The 20,287-nt window shown below is 44.1% G+C and overlaps 2 protein-coding genes across 2 annotated transcripts; both read left to right on the top strand.

Moving 5' to 3' along the window:
- The first annotated feature begins 1,151 nt into the window (after window positions 1-1,151).
- LOC139914218 (desmin) lies at window positions 1,152-5,955 on the top strand. The gene is made up of 12 exons (XM_078287362.1): window positions 1,152-1,375; window positions 2,361-2,514; window positions 2,709-2,858; window positions 3,345-3,464; window positions 3,567-3,662; window positions 3,748-3,882; window positions 3,990-4,100; window positions 4,250-4,360; window positions 4,480-4,604; window positions 4,715-4,893; window positions 5,038-5,527; window positions 5,862-5,955. The coding sequence occupies exons 1-12, from the start codon at window positions 1,152-1,154 to the stop codon at window positions 5,953-5,955; spliced, it is 1,989 nt and encodes a 662-aa protein (XP_078143488.1).
- A 7,444-nt stretch (window positions 5,956-13,399) lies between these two features.
- On the top strand, window positions 13,400-19,436 carry prdm13 (PR domain containing 13). Its single transcript, XM_071902485.1, has 4 exons — window positions 13,400-13,567; window positions 15,123-15,254; window positions 15,370-15,490; window positions 17,953-19,436. The coding sequence occupies exons 1-4, from the start codon at window positions 13,400-13,402 to the stop codon at window positions 19,434-19,436; spliced, it is 1,905 nt and encodes a 634-aa protein (XP_071758586.1).
- Window positions 19,437-20,287: the final 851 nt, after the last annotated feature.

The raw sequence follows: 20,287 nt of genomic DNA, 5'->3' as shown, positions 1-20,287 counted from the left end.
TGACACCACGACCATATAATGTGTGGGGGGAAACATGAAATATAAAGCATTTTACAAGATGAGCTTTGTGGTTTTACAGTGACAAAACTGGGTGGACAGCTGCCTTTTGTTTACTTTTGACAGGTTATGATCTGTCTTTTGTTTTTTTTGTTTACAATATTCTCTCCTTTCCTCTTTGTGTGTGAACTTGAGTGGTAGGTCGCTAACCTTTAGGAGGTGCTGTTGATGGTGCTGGCCGGTTAATGTTTACAGTAAATGTTAATATATCATGAGGACAGCACAGTGTTTACTGACCCTTGCCTGAGCGGCCCTGTAGGTGTCAATGGAGACTCTCCCTGAAGAGGCCAGACCACTGTTTTCTCCCCTCATATCTCTGCGCCATGTCGACCGTAAACTCCAGACTACCCCCCCACCCCCCTTTCCCTCTTCTGCCTCCTTATTTCCCCTCTGAAGCAGTTAATTCCATTTTTCTTTTCCTGCATACTCCATTTTTAATATGTTGAAAGCAGACCAGACTAATAAGTACTAATTTATGTCAAATCTCGCCGGGGCCCTTTGTCCCTCTGCGGCCGTGACCTCATCAGGTCACCCTGCAGCCTCTGCTCAGCATGCAATTAAAGTCCCTCGTCCCATCAGAGCAGATCACGTCAGCACTGCACCTACTGGCTGCCAGGACTGACTGGACCCTGCCTGCCTGCCCCCCTGCCTGCTGCCCAGTGGTGTAGTGGACACAGAGGTGGTGGACGTACTGTAGCCCGTTACAGTTCGGATAAAGAATTAGACTGATAGGTGGGTATACTCTGTATTTCCCGGAGAGAGAACGATGGGCCAACTCTGCATACAAACAAACAGCTTCAACTCCGCTAACTCCATCAGCTCCTCACAAGCTGCTGACAGATGTCTGAGCAGCAGGTCAGGCCTTCCTTGGTGTGGAGGTTAGAGATTCCACAGGTGCTGGATCATGAACTGGGCTGTCCTGGCCGGAGCCGGGGCATGGCTGGCAGTGGTGAGGGGGGTATAAAACCTGAGACGAGGGACAAACCGGGAGTGTGAAGGAGCTGCAGCAGTGGTGAAGCACAGTAAACTCACAGAGAGGCCCAACAGCAACATTCCCCCCCACCTTCCTTCAGAGAACTAGAGGCCACACAGTCATGAGCCGCAGCCCGGAGAGGATCTCGTCCTACCGCCGGCACTTCGAGGACAGCAGCAGCTCGTCCTACCAGGTCAGGGTGTCCAGCCCGTCCCCCACCAGGAGGGACGTCCGCCATGCCTCCGCCGGCTTCTCCCGCAGCGCCGGGGCCAGCAGCATGCGTGTGGAGTCGATGGGGCGAAGGACCGTCTCGGCCGCACGCAAATCCCGCATGGCTGGAGCTGGGTAAGCTGTGTCAGCCGCACTCACAGGGGCTGCATGAGCTTTTAGGGTTCAAAAAGTCACTAGAAACATAATGAGAGAAAGCTATACAGTTAGATTACTCTCTGTTTGTGTTCAATTGTAACAGTCTAATTTTATAACTTCTATAATTATGGACTTATATGCAGGACAAAAATGTGATAGGAAAGGTGAGCAAATATAACATGATCAGGATTCCTATGAGAAATAGGCCTAAAATCCACAATACACCATCATTATTATCATTACATTATCTTTATGTTTTTCTATCTATATTTTTTTCTATTGTTATTACATTTTGTAATCAGTGTAAATAGCAGTAATTCATAACCTATTTTAGATTTCTTTAAGCTTTCAAGATTTGATACCCCATAATACCAAATATTCTTATGCATTTTAATTATTTTAATAGATATTCAATTAATTTTAATAGATATTAAAATAATAACACATAATAATGACATATAATATCAATTAAGTATAAAAAACTAAAAACAAATCTTGTCACAACATGAATGTTTGGCCTATATTGTCTAAAATAATTCAAGGACTTTTCCTCAAAACATTTTAGATGTCCTATAAATAATTTTGCCATTACATGTTTAAGCTTACAGTAACATGTCATTTAATTTTACATATTTTACTTATTTTGGAAACAGTAATTCAATTTGCAGCGTATAGCTCTATTACTAAACCAAAAAAAAAAAATATATATATGTATTTTATGTTAAAGAATAAAACATGATCACAGCGTCTGGCGCTTCTGACACATTCCATCACACATCCCATCTGAAATTTGGAGTGCAGATAAATTGACACCATATGAAACGGAGTGTTTCTCATAAGGTGGCTTGTGATTATTAACCTCTCTCATTCACATTTTCTTATGATATGTCGTCTCCTCATACAAATTTGACGTATGTGGCTCTCAGGTCAAGTAATGCGTATTGACTTGTCATTGCAGTGTGAGTGCCGGGGCTGTAGCATGTGTTGGGTTTGGTGGAGAGCCTGCTATTGATCTGGATGTGGCTGCAGCTGAGAACCAGCAATTCCTCAGCACCCGCACAAGTGAAAGACAGGAGATGATTGTCCTCAATGACAGACTGGCTGTATATATTGACAAGGTACAAACCCCTTCAAAACCAGCCACATTTCATCTCTTCCATCAGGACAGTTAGATAAATTTGTCTGACCAGGCTTGGCTGTGCCATAACAGATAGGCACTGAATAAAAAAACACTGCTCTCCAGGAAGCATATTGTGATGTCTGGTTCAAGCACACTTGAAACATCACAGCAGAGGTTTTCTTGTGCTTGCAGGTTCGATCACTTGAGCAGCAGAACAAGCTGCTGGAGGCAGAGATCGAGGCCTACCAGAACCGGTTCGAGAAGCCATCAGGTCTGCGCCTTCTATATGAGGAGCAGCTGAGGGAGCTGAAAAAGATCGCTGACCAGATGAGGGTTCAGCGGGTGAGACAGAATTAGCCAAGTCGCACGTCACTTCTGTTTTGTTTTTGCATTCCAAATGATCAATAGAGCATAAAGAGTGAATTCTTTGTTTCCGGCGAGGTTTACACCTCACTGAGCGCCAGAAGATCCATCCAAGCAATGATACAAGACGTCAACTTGGTGTTTTCAAGGTTCCTTACCTGGTAACAGGCTTATTTCTGGCAGGCAAATGGAGAGGTGCCTCAGCGTGTTAAGGTGTCATGGAGTACAGCTGTCTTCTGCTATGTTTTATGCACAGATGAGATGGCTTGATTACACACACACATGCGTGCACACACACACACACACACACACACACACACACACGTACACGCACACACGCACACACACAAGAATAAAGTGCATGCATAAAATGCAAAAGAGGCTGATCTACATTTTGCACACACTCTTACACACACCTCCAAATCTATTAGATGACCATGTTGCTTATGGTCTCTTGGTTTTCAGGACATTGCCTTGGTCGCTAAGCAGTCCACAGCTGCTCAACTAGAGGTGCTGAAAATCAAATATGAGGAGGCGGTTGAGCTGAGGAAGAAAGCTGAGATAGACATTGAAGCCTTCCGTCCAGTATGTCAACAGCCACTCAATTTAACTAGCCAACATTTCCTTCATTATCAAATGAATTTATAATCATGAACACACATTATAATAATGCTGTGTGTTCTTCAGGATGTCGACAAAGCCACTTCTTCACGCATTGTCTTGGAGAAACAGCTGGAGCAGCTGGAAGTCGAAATTGAATTCCTGAAAAGGGTCCACCAACAGGTGGGTCCCATCTTCACACAATCATTTTACCTATAAAGACTTTGCTTCTCAATGTGATGATTACTCAGGATTTCTTTTTTTCCAGGAAATTGATGAGCTCATGAAGCAGATCTATGCCGCTCACGCCTCAGCCCAGAGTGCGTTCGCCCTGCCTGACCTGGCAGGTGCCATGAAACAAATCCAATCCCAGTATGACGACATTGCATCCAAAAATCTCCAGGTAAAATAATCACCCATTACCGCTATCTGAAGATAAAAGTATACAGCTGGACTTCAAATTAATAGAGATCCAGAGCCACTTGTCAAGTGTCCATTCTACATTTTCAGGAAATGGATTCATGGTATAAAAACAAGTTTGAGGATATAACCAGCAAGACATCAAGGCATGTGGATAAGGTTCGAAGCGTCAGAGAAGAAATAGCGGGCGCCAAAAAGGATGTGAGTATCAAAAGTGATCATCAGTCATCATCACCATGAAAGAGCATTGACTGAGAGTTGACATGGAATGATTACTTCCCATAATTTCAACACATTAAAGAAAATGTTAAGTAAAATCATCTAAAAATATCCCTTGTTCATTTCTCAAGATCCAAAGCAAAGAACGAGACTTGGATGCCCTGAGAACCATGAATGAAGCTCTTGAGGCTCAGATCCGAGAGACACAAGAAAAGTACAGGAAGGAACTGGAAAGCCTGCAGGTAAAGATAGGCTCGTGAACACACGAACACACACGAACACACATTTGCATGCATGCAAACACAAAGCCAGCACAATATGGCGGTCTTGCAGTCCCTTTGTGGCTCTGTTGGCGTAACAGGCGCGGATCGAGGCCCTGCAGCTTGAGCTGAAATCCACCAAGGAGAAAATTGCGCTGCACCTGCGTAAGTACCAGGACCTCCTGAATGTGAAGATGGCTCTGGAGATCGAGATAACAACTTACAGGTGAAGGAAAAAACAGTTGAAATCAGGCTTAGAACCATGAAGTGTTTTTTTTAAATAAATGTATGCAAAAATGGCGTCCTTTTCCCATCTTTTTTTTTTTTTTTTTACAGAAAACTGATCGAGGGAGAGGACTTGCGGCTCTCTGGCATGATGCAAACCGTTTCTCTTATCAGCGGCAGTATGAGTGCCATCAGTGTAGGCATGGGTGGAGGTATGGGTGGAGGCATGGGTGGAAGCATGGGTGGAGGCATGGGTGGAAGCATGGGTGGTGCTGGTGGAATGGGTGGCAGTTTCATTGGTGGTGCAGGTGGCGGTGCTGGAGGCATGGGGAGTGGTGTAGGAATGGGTGGAGGTGTTGCAGGAGGCATGGGTGGAGTGGGTGCCGCTGGTCCGGACGAGAGGAAGGGTGCTGCTGGTAGGGCAGGTGCGGCAGACATGGGTGGCGGTTCTGGAATCGGAGCTGGTGGTGTAGGTGGAGCCCCGGGGGGTGCTGGTGGGGGAAGCGGAGGAATGGGTGCTGGACTACAGGGTGGCGCTAGTGCTGGGGGTGCTGGAGCTGGGGGCAGTGGAGGAATGGGTGCTGCTGGTGACATTGCTGGCGCAGGTGGCATGGGTGGCACCGGTATGGGGTTTAGCGGAGGACATGGCGGTGTAGGTGGAGGGAAGGGAGACGGGGTGGGTGGAGGCGTAGGTGAGGACGGAGGTAGGGGCCTCGGAGTGGCTGCTGCAGGAATGGGTGGTGGAATGGGAGGGGACGGAGGAACTGAGGGTGCTGGAGGAATGAAGGGTGCTGCGGGAATGGGTGGCAACGATGGAGACACGGGTGCTGGAATGGGATACGGATCTAGCGGATATGACGCCACCATTGAGACCTATGCGGAGCAGGCGGTGGAGCTGACAGAGAGACGGACGGTACTCATTAGGTAAAGGTACCATCAGGTATTTCTTCTGTTTCTTTTGAGCAGGGCTTCTTTTCATCCAGGGACTCAAACTCAGAAAATGAAATTAAAGTTGCCCTACTTGCCCTGCATTCATTAAAGAATACACTCTTGTCCCACAGAAACAGACCTGTGACCCAGTTTTGGGTCTTGACTTTTAGTTCAAGAAACAGTGACATTGTTTGATTACAGTAACTAAATACTGTATAATGATGTTCAGGTTCACCATGTTTAATGCATATGCATCAAATGTAAAGCTGAATATAATGAGCATCTTTTGGTCACTCCAGCCCTCTCCATATTGTTTCTGCCCCCACAGAACGGTGAAAAGTGAGGACGACGTGCTGGAGACGGACCACCAGGAACAGACCTACACCATCACCGGTGCAGCCGATGACTCTGACGACGACTGAGCATGAATTACCGTGTGACCTCCTCTCACCCTTAAACCCCCCCCACGCCCCTCTGAGCTTTGCACTGACCAAACCCCGTGTCTGGGCACTGACCTTTGCCCTTTGACCTGGACACCAAGACCATGAATGACCCCTTGCTGCCGAGTTAAACCTTCACCCATGGGGCTCAAATGTGCCCCAGTAGGAACACTCAACATGGTCTCTAAACTTTTGTGTGCCTTACACTCCCCCCGCCCCCCCTTTTTTTGTACTCGCAGCAAATAAAGCTATCAGCATTCAATTACCTTGTCCGTTTCTTATTTGATGTCTCTTTTTTTCTGTTTTTTGTTTGAAGTGCCTTAAAAAGAGAATAATATCCACTATAGCCAATGCAGCATGGCAAACTTTCACGAAAGGCTGGTAAAAAATGCATTCTCCCTTGGATGAGAGAGATGTTGCTGATGTTCCTAGCTTTGTCTTGGAAGCATAAAGAAGTGAAAGGAGGGTAAAGAAAGAGAGGTAGTGGGGGAAGAGTAAGAGAGGGGAAGAGAGAGTCACCTGAGGGTCGAGGCGGTCGGCCTGACACTTTCTGGAGGGCTAAGGGATCCTTCAGTCAGATTTTGTCCCGCAGCGGAGTGATGGCACACAGCCGTTTCCTGTCCTCATTCCATCCACATCCACACCTTTTCCTCCTGCCGCTGATCGGGAGCGATTGGATCTGGCCAGCAGATGCCAAACACACTCAGCGTCCTGCAGAGGGGCTGAGAGCACAGACATGCAACAGCAAGCCAACTGAGAGAAGCCGCAACAAAGATGAGAACAGCACCAGTGTTATGTAGAACTGTAGCAGCAGTAACATTACTGTGGCATTATTATTATACTGCAACACAGTTGATGATCAAATGTTCAAGTGAATATCAAAAATAGAATATTATGCCCCAGTGAAATGTATTTACAGTATATATGCAGTGCTATAATGTGCTTCTGCATTTATTTATGATGGATCCTGGAATTTAAGGAACATGCATCTGCAAAAAAAAAAGGTATATTAAAAAAGAAAATAATGTAGGAATTTGACAGTAGCTTTAAATGTTTGATTTTAGTAAGCTATTGTTGTTAGAAAACCCTGACACAGGATATATTGTAGTAGGGTAACATCTAATTTCCTGAGTGAAATAAGATAAATGTGCTAATGAATTAAAATAAGCAATTAAAATGGAAAATATCTGACGTGAAATAAAAATAGCATGTTTCCTCAAATTTCAACACAAGTAGGCCTATTAAAATAATTTTCATTCATGTTGGCAGGGTGCAACTTCAGATAAAGGAACATGAATAGAACAGACCGGTCTAGATTGGGGAACTGTATGACACTTGAAAAAGAAATAAAATTAAATAAAATTAAAATAAAAAAAACACACCAGAAAATATCATTACAGTATGCAGGCCCACATCTGTGTTGTAGCCACTGGCCTGTCTCAAACCAGCTCATTTAACGCCTTATCATTGCATTACCTAATAAGAATCATTTTTATGCTGATTAATCCGGGGGATGTATATTGAAATAATCAATATTTCTCTCGGACATCATTTCCACAAGCTCATCCCACCCGAAAACGCAGGACACAATTATTTTGAACCCAGAACTGTCAATCGGGGCTTTAATGAGGAGCCGCCAGACGTTCATATCATTAGATTACATTTTGTTACAGCGACTTATAAATGTGCATCCGACCTGAAGGACATTTACTCACCCAGCTCGGCCCAGAATCACGAAATGTATAGAAAAAGCCCTTCTCATCAATATGAAGGGATGGACTTTATATATTTATCAATATAATTAACAGACAGTGTGTGTGTGTGTGTGTGTGTGTGTGTGTGTGTGTGTGTGTGTGTGTGTGTGCGTGTGTGCGTGTGTGTGCGTGTGTGCGTGCGTGCGTGTGTGTGTGTGTGTGTGGAATGCGGAGCTCTCCATGGTGCTTCATCCTCAGTCTGGAGAACAGAGACGGAAAGACAACATACGAAGAAAGAGAGAGAAAGGAAAGGCGCAGGTCTATGATTTAAAAAAATGAAGTATAATATGACACTTAACGACAAATTGTGCAAAGGAATTTACACGGAGACACAAATAATGAACGCATTCCTCTAAATAAAATTGCTTGTGGAATTGCAGAACTTATTTAAAACTAAAAAATGAACTAAAATGAAGCTTATTTCAGATGAGTTCATCGATTAATGCACTTGGATCTATTTTGAAATTTCTCTAAATGTCACAGATCAAATAATTTATCCTTATCCTCATTATCCCCTTATCCTACTATTATTATTATTATTATTATTATTATTATTATTATTATTATTATTCTAATTTTTATTCTAATTCTCATTCTTATTTCTCTCAAACACTGTAAAATGACGGAGAAAAATTATAAGCCACATGCCTCGGCTGTTGATGAAAAAGAACCATTTATTTCCGCTATTTTCACTCAGTATGAAAAAACTCAGGCACCAAAGAATGTAGATCTTTGTCTAAATAATAACCATAACTTCGGCTGAAATATCTCGCCTTTTTCAAGCATATACAGGCCTATGGGCTCTTTCAGTCAAGGTTAGCCTACATCTGTTTAGACTTGCTCTTTGGCATGGGTTGTTTTGCTCACACTTTTATTTTGCAGAAACAAGTCGCATAGCCAATTAGGTCACTAACCTTCATCCTATGAGAAAAACGCCGGTTTACTTTGAGCGGAGGCAAACGACGCTTCCCATATTCACCCAGAAGGGCAAAAGTTGCGACTTTCTTTGAAACCTGTGATTTTCTGTCACTTTGTGCTTGTGCTTTTGGTGGCTAAATCCCAATTAGGGTCGGCTGACACGCTGCTCTATTCACGGAGAGCCCTGCCTGCATACATTTGCCTAGGAATGAACTTCTCAAATAGATCTCCTGCTAAATGCGTTGGACAGCAGAGAGAATCGGATGGAGTGACACTTTCTTTCTGAGGCGGTCGAGTGAGAAAAGGTATGAATTTATAAGGTACACCGAAACATATCAATTCACACTACTTCACACGCCTTTATCCGCGCCCTCTCAAGCGAAACAAAGTGACTTTAAGTTAGGGAAATCTGCCTGAAAAAGCCGGCGCAAAACTATGTAGAGACTTTGAATACTGAAACGGAGCAGCCCGCTTCGGAAAAAAAGAGAAGGCATTTGAAATGACAGCACGCATGAACAGCGTTGAATCAGGTGCCATTTATCCGGCTCCTCTCTAATGCGATTTTGAATATTAGTCTGGGTTAAAATCCCAATCATGTCATCTGGTGGGAGTCCCATACAAGCATAATTACTATTCAAACGCGTCGGTAATGTCCCACCCGCATCAAGGCAGCTGGTCTGCCCTTGGTGCAGCTTGCATCTTCCCCAGGTTCTTAAGAAAGTAAAACACATTAAATGCGACCGGCGGGCTTTCTGAAAGGCGAAATACAGAGAAGAAAGGCAAAGAATAAGATATAAACAGGCTTTTCTTGCTGTTTGAGAGCAGGCTCAGATCTGAAAGGAATAAGTTCGGATTCTTTTTTTGCTTGACAGAGCGAGCTGGTTCTGGCCGCTCAGAAAACGAGTAAGAATGAAGAATTATGTTTGATTTCTAAAGCAATAAAATGAGACCAAATGAATGAGAAAAATGCAATTTATTTAGAAAAATACAAATAAAAAGTCATTTCTAAAACGTGGGAATCTTTGAGAAATAGGCCACATCGGCCCATTGCTAAGTGGGACAATGATTGGGCTCCTGTGAAAAGACCCACACAAAGTTTATGGGTCGACATAAAAAATGTGTTTTCTCCTGAGCTCGGAGGGTTTTAAATGGTAGGCCTATTGAAACCAGTCCAGAGAGGTGCTGGTGAACCCTTGGCACCCCTGAAGTATAGTTCGGGAGCATGAATGGAGATCCCTGGTGGGGCATTGCTCCCTGTATTTACCGCGTTGCTTTGCAGACAGGTTGTTCCTCTATATTCATGGCTCATTAATGGCCAACCAGTTAAATCAGAGCCCCACCGTTTAGACAGTAAAATCGAAGTGCTGGCAAGATCCAGGCAGAGCGGCCCATAAAAACGTCTCCCTCCTCTCCCAGCTCCAATTCTTCCGCGGTCGTTATTTAAGTTCATTAAAGAGATGCGGAGTGCATTTAGGAGAATAGCACTTGCGGAATGCTGTTGATTGACTCCGCAATATTGTCCTCGAATAAAGATCCGACCATGTAATTAATGTGTCTTTTTTTTTAAAGAGGAGGAGGGACAATACCGCCGGTCAAGCCATTTAATTTCATTTAATTTTCCATCCCATTTGCTTCCAACACTGCTTTCACTCTGACACCGAGCCTTTTGACTGCTCCTCAGTGCTTCAGTGCGCACATTGCAGCGGGATTCACCCCTGCGACTTTTATAAGCGGCCCCGCAAAACAGAAAGGAAATGTCTTCGCTTTTCCCCCCTCGGAGAATAATTAATTTGACTGTGGCGAAGTGCGGGACTTTGAGCAGCGCAGGGGTGGATGGGAACCAGCCGCAAATGGCTAGGCGTTAATAAATAACCTTCCGCACAGCCAGGCGCAAACATTGCGCCTATTGATGAGATTGTTCGCGTGTCGTTCACGCTCTTTGACTGGAGGAGCGCAGAGAGGAGAGAGGAGCAGTGGGATACCTATAGACAGAGAGAGAGAGAAAGAGAGAGAGGGAGAGAGAGAGAGAGGAGGGGGGAAGTATTATGGATTGGCTATTTGTTTTTATTTATTATTCCTACCATTATTTTATTCATTTGTAGGCCATTTAGATGCTTTGCCTTTGCTGGTCATCTAACATCCATGCTAATAAAGCAAATTGAATTGAATTGTATTGAATTGAATTGAATTGAATTGAGAGAGATGGATGGAGAGAGAGAGACAGAGAGAGCGAAGAGAGAGAGAGAGAGAGAGTTGTTTATTTTTTATGTATGCCCTATTATTTGTTTTTATCATTGTTATTATTTTATTCAATATGCTATTTAGATGTTTTGTACTCTTCATCTTGCCAAAAAAGCAAATTGAATTGAATTGAATTGAATTGAATTGAATTGAATTGAATTGAATTGAATTGAGAGAGACCGAATGTAGTTTTATCGTTGTGTGTGATTATGTTTGATTCATTTGGTTCTGTTAAGGCATATGAATATTGCATGCAATATATGTATACACTTACTTTTACTTGTATCATTTGATATTAATTGTTGTTAATAGGCCTATCCAGAGTTTTGGAAACACAAGACTTGTCCCAATTTTGATTCAGAAAGAGAGAGAGAGACACACACAGAGTGGACAGGTCAGAGGTCAGCATGTTCATGGTCTGAATTTATCGCCCACAGGTTCTTGTTCAGACCGCTCCACCACATCATCAAAGGGCTCAAACTCAGTTTTTAAAAACCTGCAGCCACAAAGCCACTGTCACCATAAGCTGCACCCCTCCCTCCTCTTTTAACCCCCAATGACAATAAGACCTCATTCCATAATTGTATGCATTGCATGCCATTGTGGCCCTTTGGGGTCTTCTTGTCATTAGAGCCATACATCCACAGTATTTAGGGATAATTTCATGTTCAGTCTGAATGAGGTCTAATTCAGTTTGGGATATGTAGGCTTGATGGGTTTGATAGGCCTACAAATAATGAGGTGCTCTGAAAACCTTTTAATCGTCAATGTTGCATTAGACTAATGATACCTCTATTTACAAGCTAGACGTTTTGTTCAAGTTGGCATCCTTTTGTTATTGCAGAATAAATAAATTAATAAATTAATAAAGTGACAAATAAATCAATGAATAAATAAATAAATCCTATTAAAAATAGTCACTAAATCACTATAATATAATATATAGTACAGGGACTTATAGTGCCTCTAGTGACCTTTTTGCACGTTATGTTTTTTTTTTCATCTCCTATTGCATCATTATAATATTCCTATAGCTAATATTCCAATAGGGACTTACTACTAATTTATAGTGACTGTAACATAGCCTACTATGTGCCTTTTTTATTTGCTATGGTGTAATATTCCTATAGGGACTTATAGCCCAATTTTGCTGTGATATTTGTACAGTAGGCCTATATTGTTGTTATTCAAGGATTGCTATAGCCTAGGATTTTTCTTTTTGGAAATAACTGTAATAATTAGAAAAATGTTGAATGAAATTGGAATATTATGTCACTAAAATCACAGACCTGAATTGGCTTTCCTTATTGGTAAAATTGAACAAACAAACATAATCTGATTCGTCTGATTTTTCCTTGGACTTATGCCATAGCAGAACCTGTCTTGAATCAAGAAGACGCACAAGAAAACCACAAGTATGTGTGTGTGTGTGTGTGTGTGTGTGTGTGTGTGTGTGTGTGTGTGTGTACGTGCGTGTGTGTGTGTGTGTGTGCGCGCGCGTAATGGAAAGATGGTGGTAGTTATTTTCAAGCTGTTGCTATTTTTTTTCTGGTGGTTCTCCCTTTTGAGTACCTGCCTGATCTCAACCCGGCACACGCCGAGAGTCAATAGAAGTTAACAAGTCCTCTAAACATTCCTGCTCCTTTTGTTAAACTAAGGACACAAAGGAGGAGGAGAATAAAGCGCTTTGAAGTATATAAAACCAAAAGAAGGCCAGCCAAGTAGATTTAAAGTAGTCACCGATTTCCAAAAACCGGCTTGAAAGGGAAGAATGGAAAAGGGTGAGGATTTATGGATAAATTATACAGTGGATTTGTCAGTTAAAATATCGGAACTGTCTGGCGGACAAAGCCACATGCTGAGGATTAATGGTCGCTCCGGACCTTTGATTCTGCACCCTCTTTTCTCTGCCCTTGACAAATTGGATTTTGGGGATGGGAAGGTCGCCTGGCCCTTTGTGTCTCTTGACCGTTTTGGAGCAATTCATTATGCGGCGGGGTGAGGGAAAGTCTCCATGTGACCAGGCCGGCCCGTTTTCCCTTCTCCTCACAGCTGCTGGGAGAGCCCAACTCTCTCACACTCACCACACACACACACACACACACACACACACACACTAGATCCCCCCCCCCCCTCCTCCAGCATCTACCTTAGCATCACCTCTCCTCTCTGAGGGGGCCTCCTCCAGCAAGCCCCCCCCCCCCCCCCCCCGCTCCCCCCCTACCCTACACACACACACACACACTTGCTCGTCCCATTGCGCGTCCATGGAGAGCTGGAGAGTCGGGGGTGGGTGTGGAGGGAGTTTGGGGATCGGGGGGAGGAGGGGGTGGGGGTACCTTGCCGCACCATCACTAGAAAAGCCGGAGCGCATAACGCCACCGCGTCACTTTGAGGGCGGATATCGGCCTGTCCTCATCCTCTCTCTCTCTCTCTCTCTTTCTCTCGCTTCCTCCTCCTCCTCCTCCTCTTCCTCCTTCCCCGACTCTCCCACTCGGTCTCCATCAGTCTTCATGGTTCTGATCTCAGCCCACGCCATGCAAGCCACCCGGGCGTCCACCACCGTCAGTGTGTTTGCGGACTGCAGCATCCCGGCCGGTCTCCGGATAGGACCGGTACCGGGCATCTTCAAACTGGGGAAGTACGTGTCGGACCGCAAGGAAGTTGGACCCAAGAAAAAGGTAGGTCAAAAAAACACTACAAACTTTTTTTTCTTTTTTTCTTCTTCTTATTTCATCTTTAAGTGATGGGTTTGGGCTGATATGTTTCTTATCCATAATGCGGCCTGTTTTTAAATATGTTTGACGTGAAATAGGTAAACAGGTGAATCGGAAGGCATCGAATAAAGGCTGTTTGGCCGTATTTATTTTATTTTATTTTACGCATTTATCAAATTGGCCTAAATAGTAAACACAAATTAAAGTAAAATTTTTGGGATTATTCGATCGTTTTATGAGCAAAAATGGGAATCACCTAGGGAAAACATAAACCCCAAATATCGAAATATTATTTTGTAATTCCTTTGATTTAAGCAGTAGCCTACTAGTAAGTAAAATAAAACGTGTATGTATTAGATCGTTTCTAGATTTTAAAGCTGGACTGTCAAAGTCCATCGGGCCTTCGGTTATTAATTGGTTGCTGTGCTGTCAGGTTGGAAATAATTGAGCTCTATTAGTGGCCGACTTGTCAGTCTGTGCTTCTACTTAACCGGCCTAATGGGCGAGCCGGGCTGCTGTGTGGGATTTCATGCCCTCGCCCGCTTCACATTTCACTGCCTGCCGGGCTAGTTATCCCGATGAGCCATTTAATTTTAATGTAATCCGGCCATAGAAAGATGCCACCGAGGGAGCGACCACAGCCCGGGGCTAGGAAAAAACAACAGAGGTAAATGATAAAATAAAATAAAAATTGGGTACAAACATTCCTGTTATTAGACTGATTATTCAGATTAAATGCAGCGTGGTGTGAATAATAGTCTAATATTAAGAAGGGCTACAGGGAAATACTTTCAGACATTATTTAAAATCAGAAACCTTAAAATCAGACTCGTCCAAAAGATTGCATTTTACATAAAGCGGAGTAAACTATTTGCAGCTATAAGTGCATTATAACCGCAGCCTGTTATTGTTGAAGCTGTCAGCGGTCGTGATTGATGCGTCTAAATGCCTGGCCCCGGGCTGCCGGCGATCATCAGGTGCAATCTCTGTGTCAAATGTCACGCTTCAATCTTTAATGTCCTTGAACAGTTTAGAAACGCTCTGACACTCCTCAAATTCGTTTCCCATATCAACTCAATTAGACCTGTGTGTCATTCTCTTTAGTAAATTATCAGCAGAGCGGATAAAGACGCATTAAGCGGTTTGTGGTGATGCGTGGCCGCAGCACCGCCAGGTATACCAGGCGACGATATTCGTTTTAAAAAGAAAAATAATTACAGCATATACATAGAATATCATATGTATGCATATATATTTTTTTGCACAATAATGAGGGGGATAAAATGAATAAAACGTGGGGAGAATAACTGCAGCAGCTGCACCCAAGCAAGTAGGCCTATGACATAAATAATATTTGCATGACCCTATTTATTTATTTACTTATTCATTTATTTATTCGTTTGTTTTTGTTTATGGGAAGGGAGAAGGGCCTTTAGAGTTTATAATTCCTATCATCCCTATAATTCCCAGCTCTATTCCTATATCCCCATCCTCACTCTGTCCGTTTCTGGCCCGTTAGATCCGCTTGGTACGGGGGGAGTTCGTGGACGACTCGGGCTGTCCCGTGCCAGACTGGATCGGCTTCATCCGCGCCGCCAGGAACAGTCAAGAGCAGAACCTGGAGGCTGTGTCGGATCTACCTGGCGGACAGGTGACTTTTCATACTGGCTTTCAGACTTTCTAATTTTAGGATTTTTTTTTAAACTTAGACATTTCTGTCAACTTAAGCCTCTCTGGTCTAACACCCTTCCCTCTCCCTCCGTTAGATTTTCTACCGGGTGCTGAGGGAGATCCCCGCAGGAGAGGAGCTCAGTGTTTGGTACTCCAACCCTCTGGCCCAGTGGTACGACATCCCCACCACGGCCACTCCCACGCACGACGAGAAAGGTAAATCACACTGCAAACGGACCTTTAAGAGTTAATATAAGTGGAGAAAGTTTCTACTTGTTCATGCTTAGCCAAACCTTTGAATGGGCCCATCCGTTATGTTGCTAAAGGCCTATATAGGCAGTGATGTAGTGGAGAACTATGAGCTCTGATGATCAAGACAAATTAAAAACGAAATAAACACAAATCCATTATAATTCCAGAAAATCTGTTAATTTATGCCTTTCCCCCTTAATAGACTCCAGATTCATAAAGCTTACGTGAATTTTAAACTACTTACTATGATGTTACTATTCATTCACATCCTAAAGATTGCTGTCAGGCTAAAAAGGAGGTTAAACAGTTTTTGTAGGTGGGTTTGCCCTCAGCTGCATCCCTGCCTATAGGCTACAGAGCGCTGAAACGCTCATCGACATGTTGAGAGGTCCATCACTGCGCGGTTAAGTGACTGTCAATACCCGTGATGTCCCTCCGCTACCGCTGAGAGATGGAAATCAATTTGCTGTGTGCATTTTCTCAGGCAGGCTAATTTCTTTCTTTGTTTTCTTTCTTTAAAATCCGTTCGTTACATTCGTTTAACTCAAGTGGATGAAGATATTATTATGGACCAAACCACAGACATAATGGGATGGGGTGTGTGGATTGGGGGGCGGGGGGGTATGTATGTATTTGAGTATATAGGTTATATATGTACCCAGCTGAGTTGCAGCTTTTTATTATTTGGTGGGCGTATAAAGATAAAACATTTCATATAATTAACTTAATGCATTAACTAATGCTCTTGCGGAAAAAAAAACCCCTATGCTATAATATATACATGTTTTTAAAGATAGGCTACTATAGCCCAATATCACAGCAAAAAAAACCAACTCAATAGCAATATCCTATATAAATATTATAGTGACAAGATATGATATAAAACTCACAAAGTAGAAGTACCACAGACACTACAAGTGCCTGTAGGAATATTACGCTGATAGTTGGGTTTTTGTCATTAGTCCATGCTTGGCGTTTTAATCTCATTGTTTGGGCTAGAAAATATAATTTGGCGTTTGTGCTTGGGGATTAATGTCTATCTAATGCTAATCTTGCCTGGACACCAGCTCAGCAGGAACTAATCCGGTTTAATAAAGATTATTATCAACGGATACTTTGCAGGAAATTCCTTCAATAGGCGATGATTTCTGCGTATGCATCTTATTCCCAGTTGGGATGCCCTGTAATTGACTAAATATAGGCCAAACGACGAGGCTTAAAATAATATCAAACTTGCATGGAAACAAATTGCATTAAACCAATTACGGTGGTTGATACATGGATTGAAACGGCAATTAAACGCAGAGACTGACTGGGTGTCTGGGCGACCATGGAAGAGGGAGAGGCTGGTGATTCAGTTGCGGGACAGAGGTTAACAAATGTCATCGCGTCATTAATATTCATGTATTCAAAAGCAAATAAATTCAAAAACAAGTGCTTCACGGTAAATTAGCTGGGTGCGTTAAGGTATTGTGGCCTAATGAATGCTAACTTTTATGTGGGATGTATATTGCCCTGATTCTCCGGCCCAACACACCGTGTGCGCTCCTGGACATACGCTCTCTCCTATTATTAGGCCTAAACAGATGGGCCAGCGCCATTGTTTCTGGAGACTTGCGATTTCAAGCAACAGCTGCTGTCACTTCCACGGGAAAGAGCACAGAGAGGGAAAGTCCCGTTTTCAATGCATCGGTTTCTGAGCGCCAGATTGGGCAGGGCGTTTGCTCTTTTGATGGCGATAATAAACAATGGCCCCTATGAGGATTACAAAATCATTACATCTATATTAACCTCTCAGTGCTCAACTGGGGGTCATTACGCAGACGCAGCGGCGTCAATTTACTAAACCCTAAAGTAGTATATGGCAAAGCCCCTGCATCAATATCAATTGCCAACAAAACTACGCTTAGGCTATATCTACTAAATTTCTGGTGACAAAGTGGAGCAAAGACTGATGAGTGACAAGATATTATTTGATCAATGTGATAAATTATTAGAAGTAGGTCACCAAACTATCAGCTGAGGGGGAACACAGGGTCTGAATGCTCCATTGGCGTGATTTTTTTTTAAAAATTATGACGTAGAAATAGGTTCCTGGTATTTTTTCTCTCCATAAAAAGAAGTAAAAACTACAAGATCAAATTTGGACTCATTAAGGCTGCAACACCCAGTTGACGCCAATGTGTATATGACATTCAACCTGTGTGTGTGTGTGTGTGTGTGTGAGGGATGGGGTAACATTTGTCGGGATTTCTCTGCAGGTTCCAAAACCTTTCATTTGCATTTTACGCGCGGACCTCTCATTTTACGCACGGGAGATTAACTAAATGATCTCGCTAACATTAGGCTACTTTATGTTGTGTTGTGTTACTTAATGATGCGCATCCATCATATCATTAACATCATGTTTCCTGTTGTTTCTGCAGGTGAGGAGCGTTACATCTGCTGGTACTGTTGGAGAATATTCAAATACCCAAACACACTCAAGGCCCACGTCCACTTCCACTGCGCTCTGAGCAACGGCCGGGGATTTGTGAACAGCGAGCAGGCCAGAGGCACGGAGACCTTCAGCAGGTCCCCAAAGTCTGGAGACATCCCCAACACCACGACGTCTCCGAGGAGCGGCCAGCACAACACCTCCATCTCAGACTCTGTCAGGCGGGCCATGTCTTCCTCGCCATTTCTCAACAAAGCGGGACTGTCGAAGAAAACCAGCTCTGAGGAGCAGGACAGGGCCCTCGACATGAGCGTTACCTCAGCCAGAAACCACGGACACCTCCTCGGCCTCGGCGCCACATCCTCGGTGCTGAGCAGCATGGGCTTCCATCCGGGCGTGCGCTCTGCGTTCAAGCCCACGGGCATCTCCAAGGTCCCGACCGCCGACGCCTCCAGAGAGGAGGCCAACGGGAAGCTGAGCGGCCTGGGCTTCAGCAAACTCATTGGGAACATGAAACCCATCCGCGCCGTGGGCGACTCGTTGAATGGAGGGGGGAGCCACCCTCCCAAGTGCGCAATAATGGACTCCACGTCTCCGATGGTGCCGTGCGCAAACGCCATCCGGGGGTTCCCGTTGCTGCCTCACATCGAGGAGAACTCGGCTTTCAAGCACGTAGAGAGTCGGATGCACTCCGGCCTGTCCCCCTCCCGTTACCCCCAGATGCCCCCCGGACTCCACTTTGAAAGGTTCTCCCTCTCTCAGTTCGACGGTGTCAAGCCGTACGGCGGAGACTGCAACATCCCTCTCATGCCCTTCACCGTCTACAACGGGGAGCTCCTGTATAGCTCGCCTTATTACCCGCTGAAATTCCACTTTAGCAACCTCCTCAAGTACCCAGAGTCCATGTCCTACTTCGGTGCGCCTTCTCTGAACCAAGACATGGGCTCGATCACCAACATCGACCGAGAGATAGCGATGCACACGCAGCAGCTGTCCGAAATCGCCGCGGAGAAGAACCGGTCGAGGCTGGACTCGATGCCCGCCGGGAGCGCCAGCAACGTCGGATCCGGCAAACCGAAAAAGGGACACCTGTGTCTGTACTGCGGCAAGCTGTACTCGAGGAAATACGGGCTGAAAATCCACATGAGGACTCACACGGGTTACAAGCCGCTCAAGTGCAAGGTGTGCTTCAGGCCCTTTGGAGACCCCAGCAACCTGAACAAGCACATCCGGCTCCACGCGGAGGGAAACACCCCGTACAGGTGCGAGTTCTGCGGCAAGGTGCTGGTGCGAAGGCGGGACCTGGAGCGGCACGTCAAGTCCAGACACCCCGGGCAGACCGTCAAGAAACTGGACGAGAAACCGGGCGGCCTGTTCGAGGACGCAGAGCAAAAGAGCGACAACGACAGCGACGTGGACGTGTGCTTCACCGACGACCAGAGCGACCAGGAGTCAAGCAAAAATAACGATTGAAATGTTTTCGTGCCCGTTAGAGAGACTGCTCATTGTCTTTGATTGGTGTTCACTGCAAACAGGTCATTTAGTCTTGTATTGAGTCTCGCATTTTTACAATTAATCAAAGGGCGTCCGTTCACTGAACCCTGGTGTAGTCTCTGCATCTAGTATCATTTGCCACTAAAGTTCCCAAACCCGTTTATATCCACTTCATTTCTGGGAGCAAAGTGGAGTAATGAATGATGATTGACAAGATTATTATTTAGTCAATGTGATCGAATGAGAAACAGCTTAGAGGCAACATTGGTCCTGAATGCTCCCCTCCAGTGTTTTTTTTTTTTGTTTTTTTTTTTTAGATATAAATGAATGCATTTCTGGCACTTTTCTTTCACTTTTCTTCATTATAATGACCGGGCAGGTACAGGTTCTGCTGAAGGACACGTGGCTGTTGTAGGGGACTGAGCCTGTGGGACGGCCTAGCACATTGTGACGCCTTGTCTTAAAGTCCTATGAAAAAAATCTACCGATGTTGTTACAATTTAATTTGTTTCACATGCAAATCAGGTTGTTTCAGTAATTTTCCCGAATTGTCATTTTCTTGATACCAGTGGAGAAATCTGCCTTGTTTCAATACAGTGACACTTGTTTCTAGAAAATTATCGAAACAAGTGAAACTGGTTTGGGAACAGGTGGAATTATCTCACCCCAACGAGAGACCTTTTCACTTGTTTTAAGGGGGAAAAAAATGTAAAGACTGAATATGAGACTAAATGACTTCTTAAGATGGACATTTTTTCTGCAGTGTAAAAAAAGATTACAAGACTGTCTTTTGTAATCCATGTTTTTCCCCCCGAGAAATGATATTTATG

This window comes from Centroberyx gerrardi, chromosome 12 (assembly GCF_048128805.1).
Source record: "Centroberyx gerrardi isolate f3 chromosome 12, fCenGer3.hap1.cur.20231027, whole genome shotgun sequence".
In the NCBI taxonomy this organism is placed as follows: domain Eukaryota; kingdom Metazoa; phylum Chordata; class Actinopteri; order Beryciformes; family Berycidae; genus Centroberyx; species Centroberyx gerrardi.
This window is presented reverse-complemented; position numbering and strand designations above follow the sequence as displayed.

What these genes read in the sequence shown, in the direction of transcription:
- prdm13 (XM_071902485.1), top strand. Translation starts at nt 13,400, where the DNA reads ATGGTTCTGATCTCAGCCCACGCCATGCAAGCCACCCGGGCGTCCACC. An exon ending in AAGTTGGACCCAAGAAAAAG is followed by an intron (nt 13,568 to 15,122) that starts GTAGGTCAAAAA and finishes CTGGCCCGTTAG; the next exon opens with ATCCGCTTGGTACGGGGGGA. An exon ending in TCCCACGCACGACGAGAAAG is followed by an intron (nt 15,491 to 17,952) that starts GTAAATCACACT and finishes TTGTTTCTGCAG; the next exon opens with GTGAGGAGCGTTACATCTGC.
- LOC139914218 (XM_078287362.1), top strand. Translation starts at nt 1,152, where the DNA reads ATGAGCCGCAGCCCGGAGAGGATCTCGTCCTACCGCCGGCACTTCGAG. An exon ending in ACATTGAAGCCTTCCGTCCA is followed by an intron (nt 3,465 to 3,566) that starts GTATGTCAACAG and finishes TGTGTTCTTCAG; the next exon opens with GATGTCGACAAAGCCACTTC. An exon ending in TGAAAAGGGTCCACCAACAG is followed by an intron (nt 3,663 to 3,747) that starts GTGGGTCCCATC and finishes CTTTTTTTCCAG; the next exon opens with GAAATTGATGAGCTCATGAA.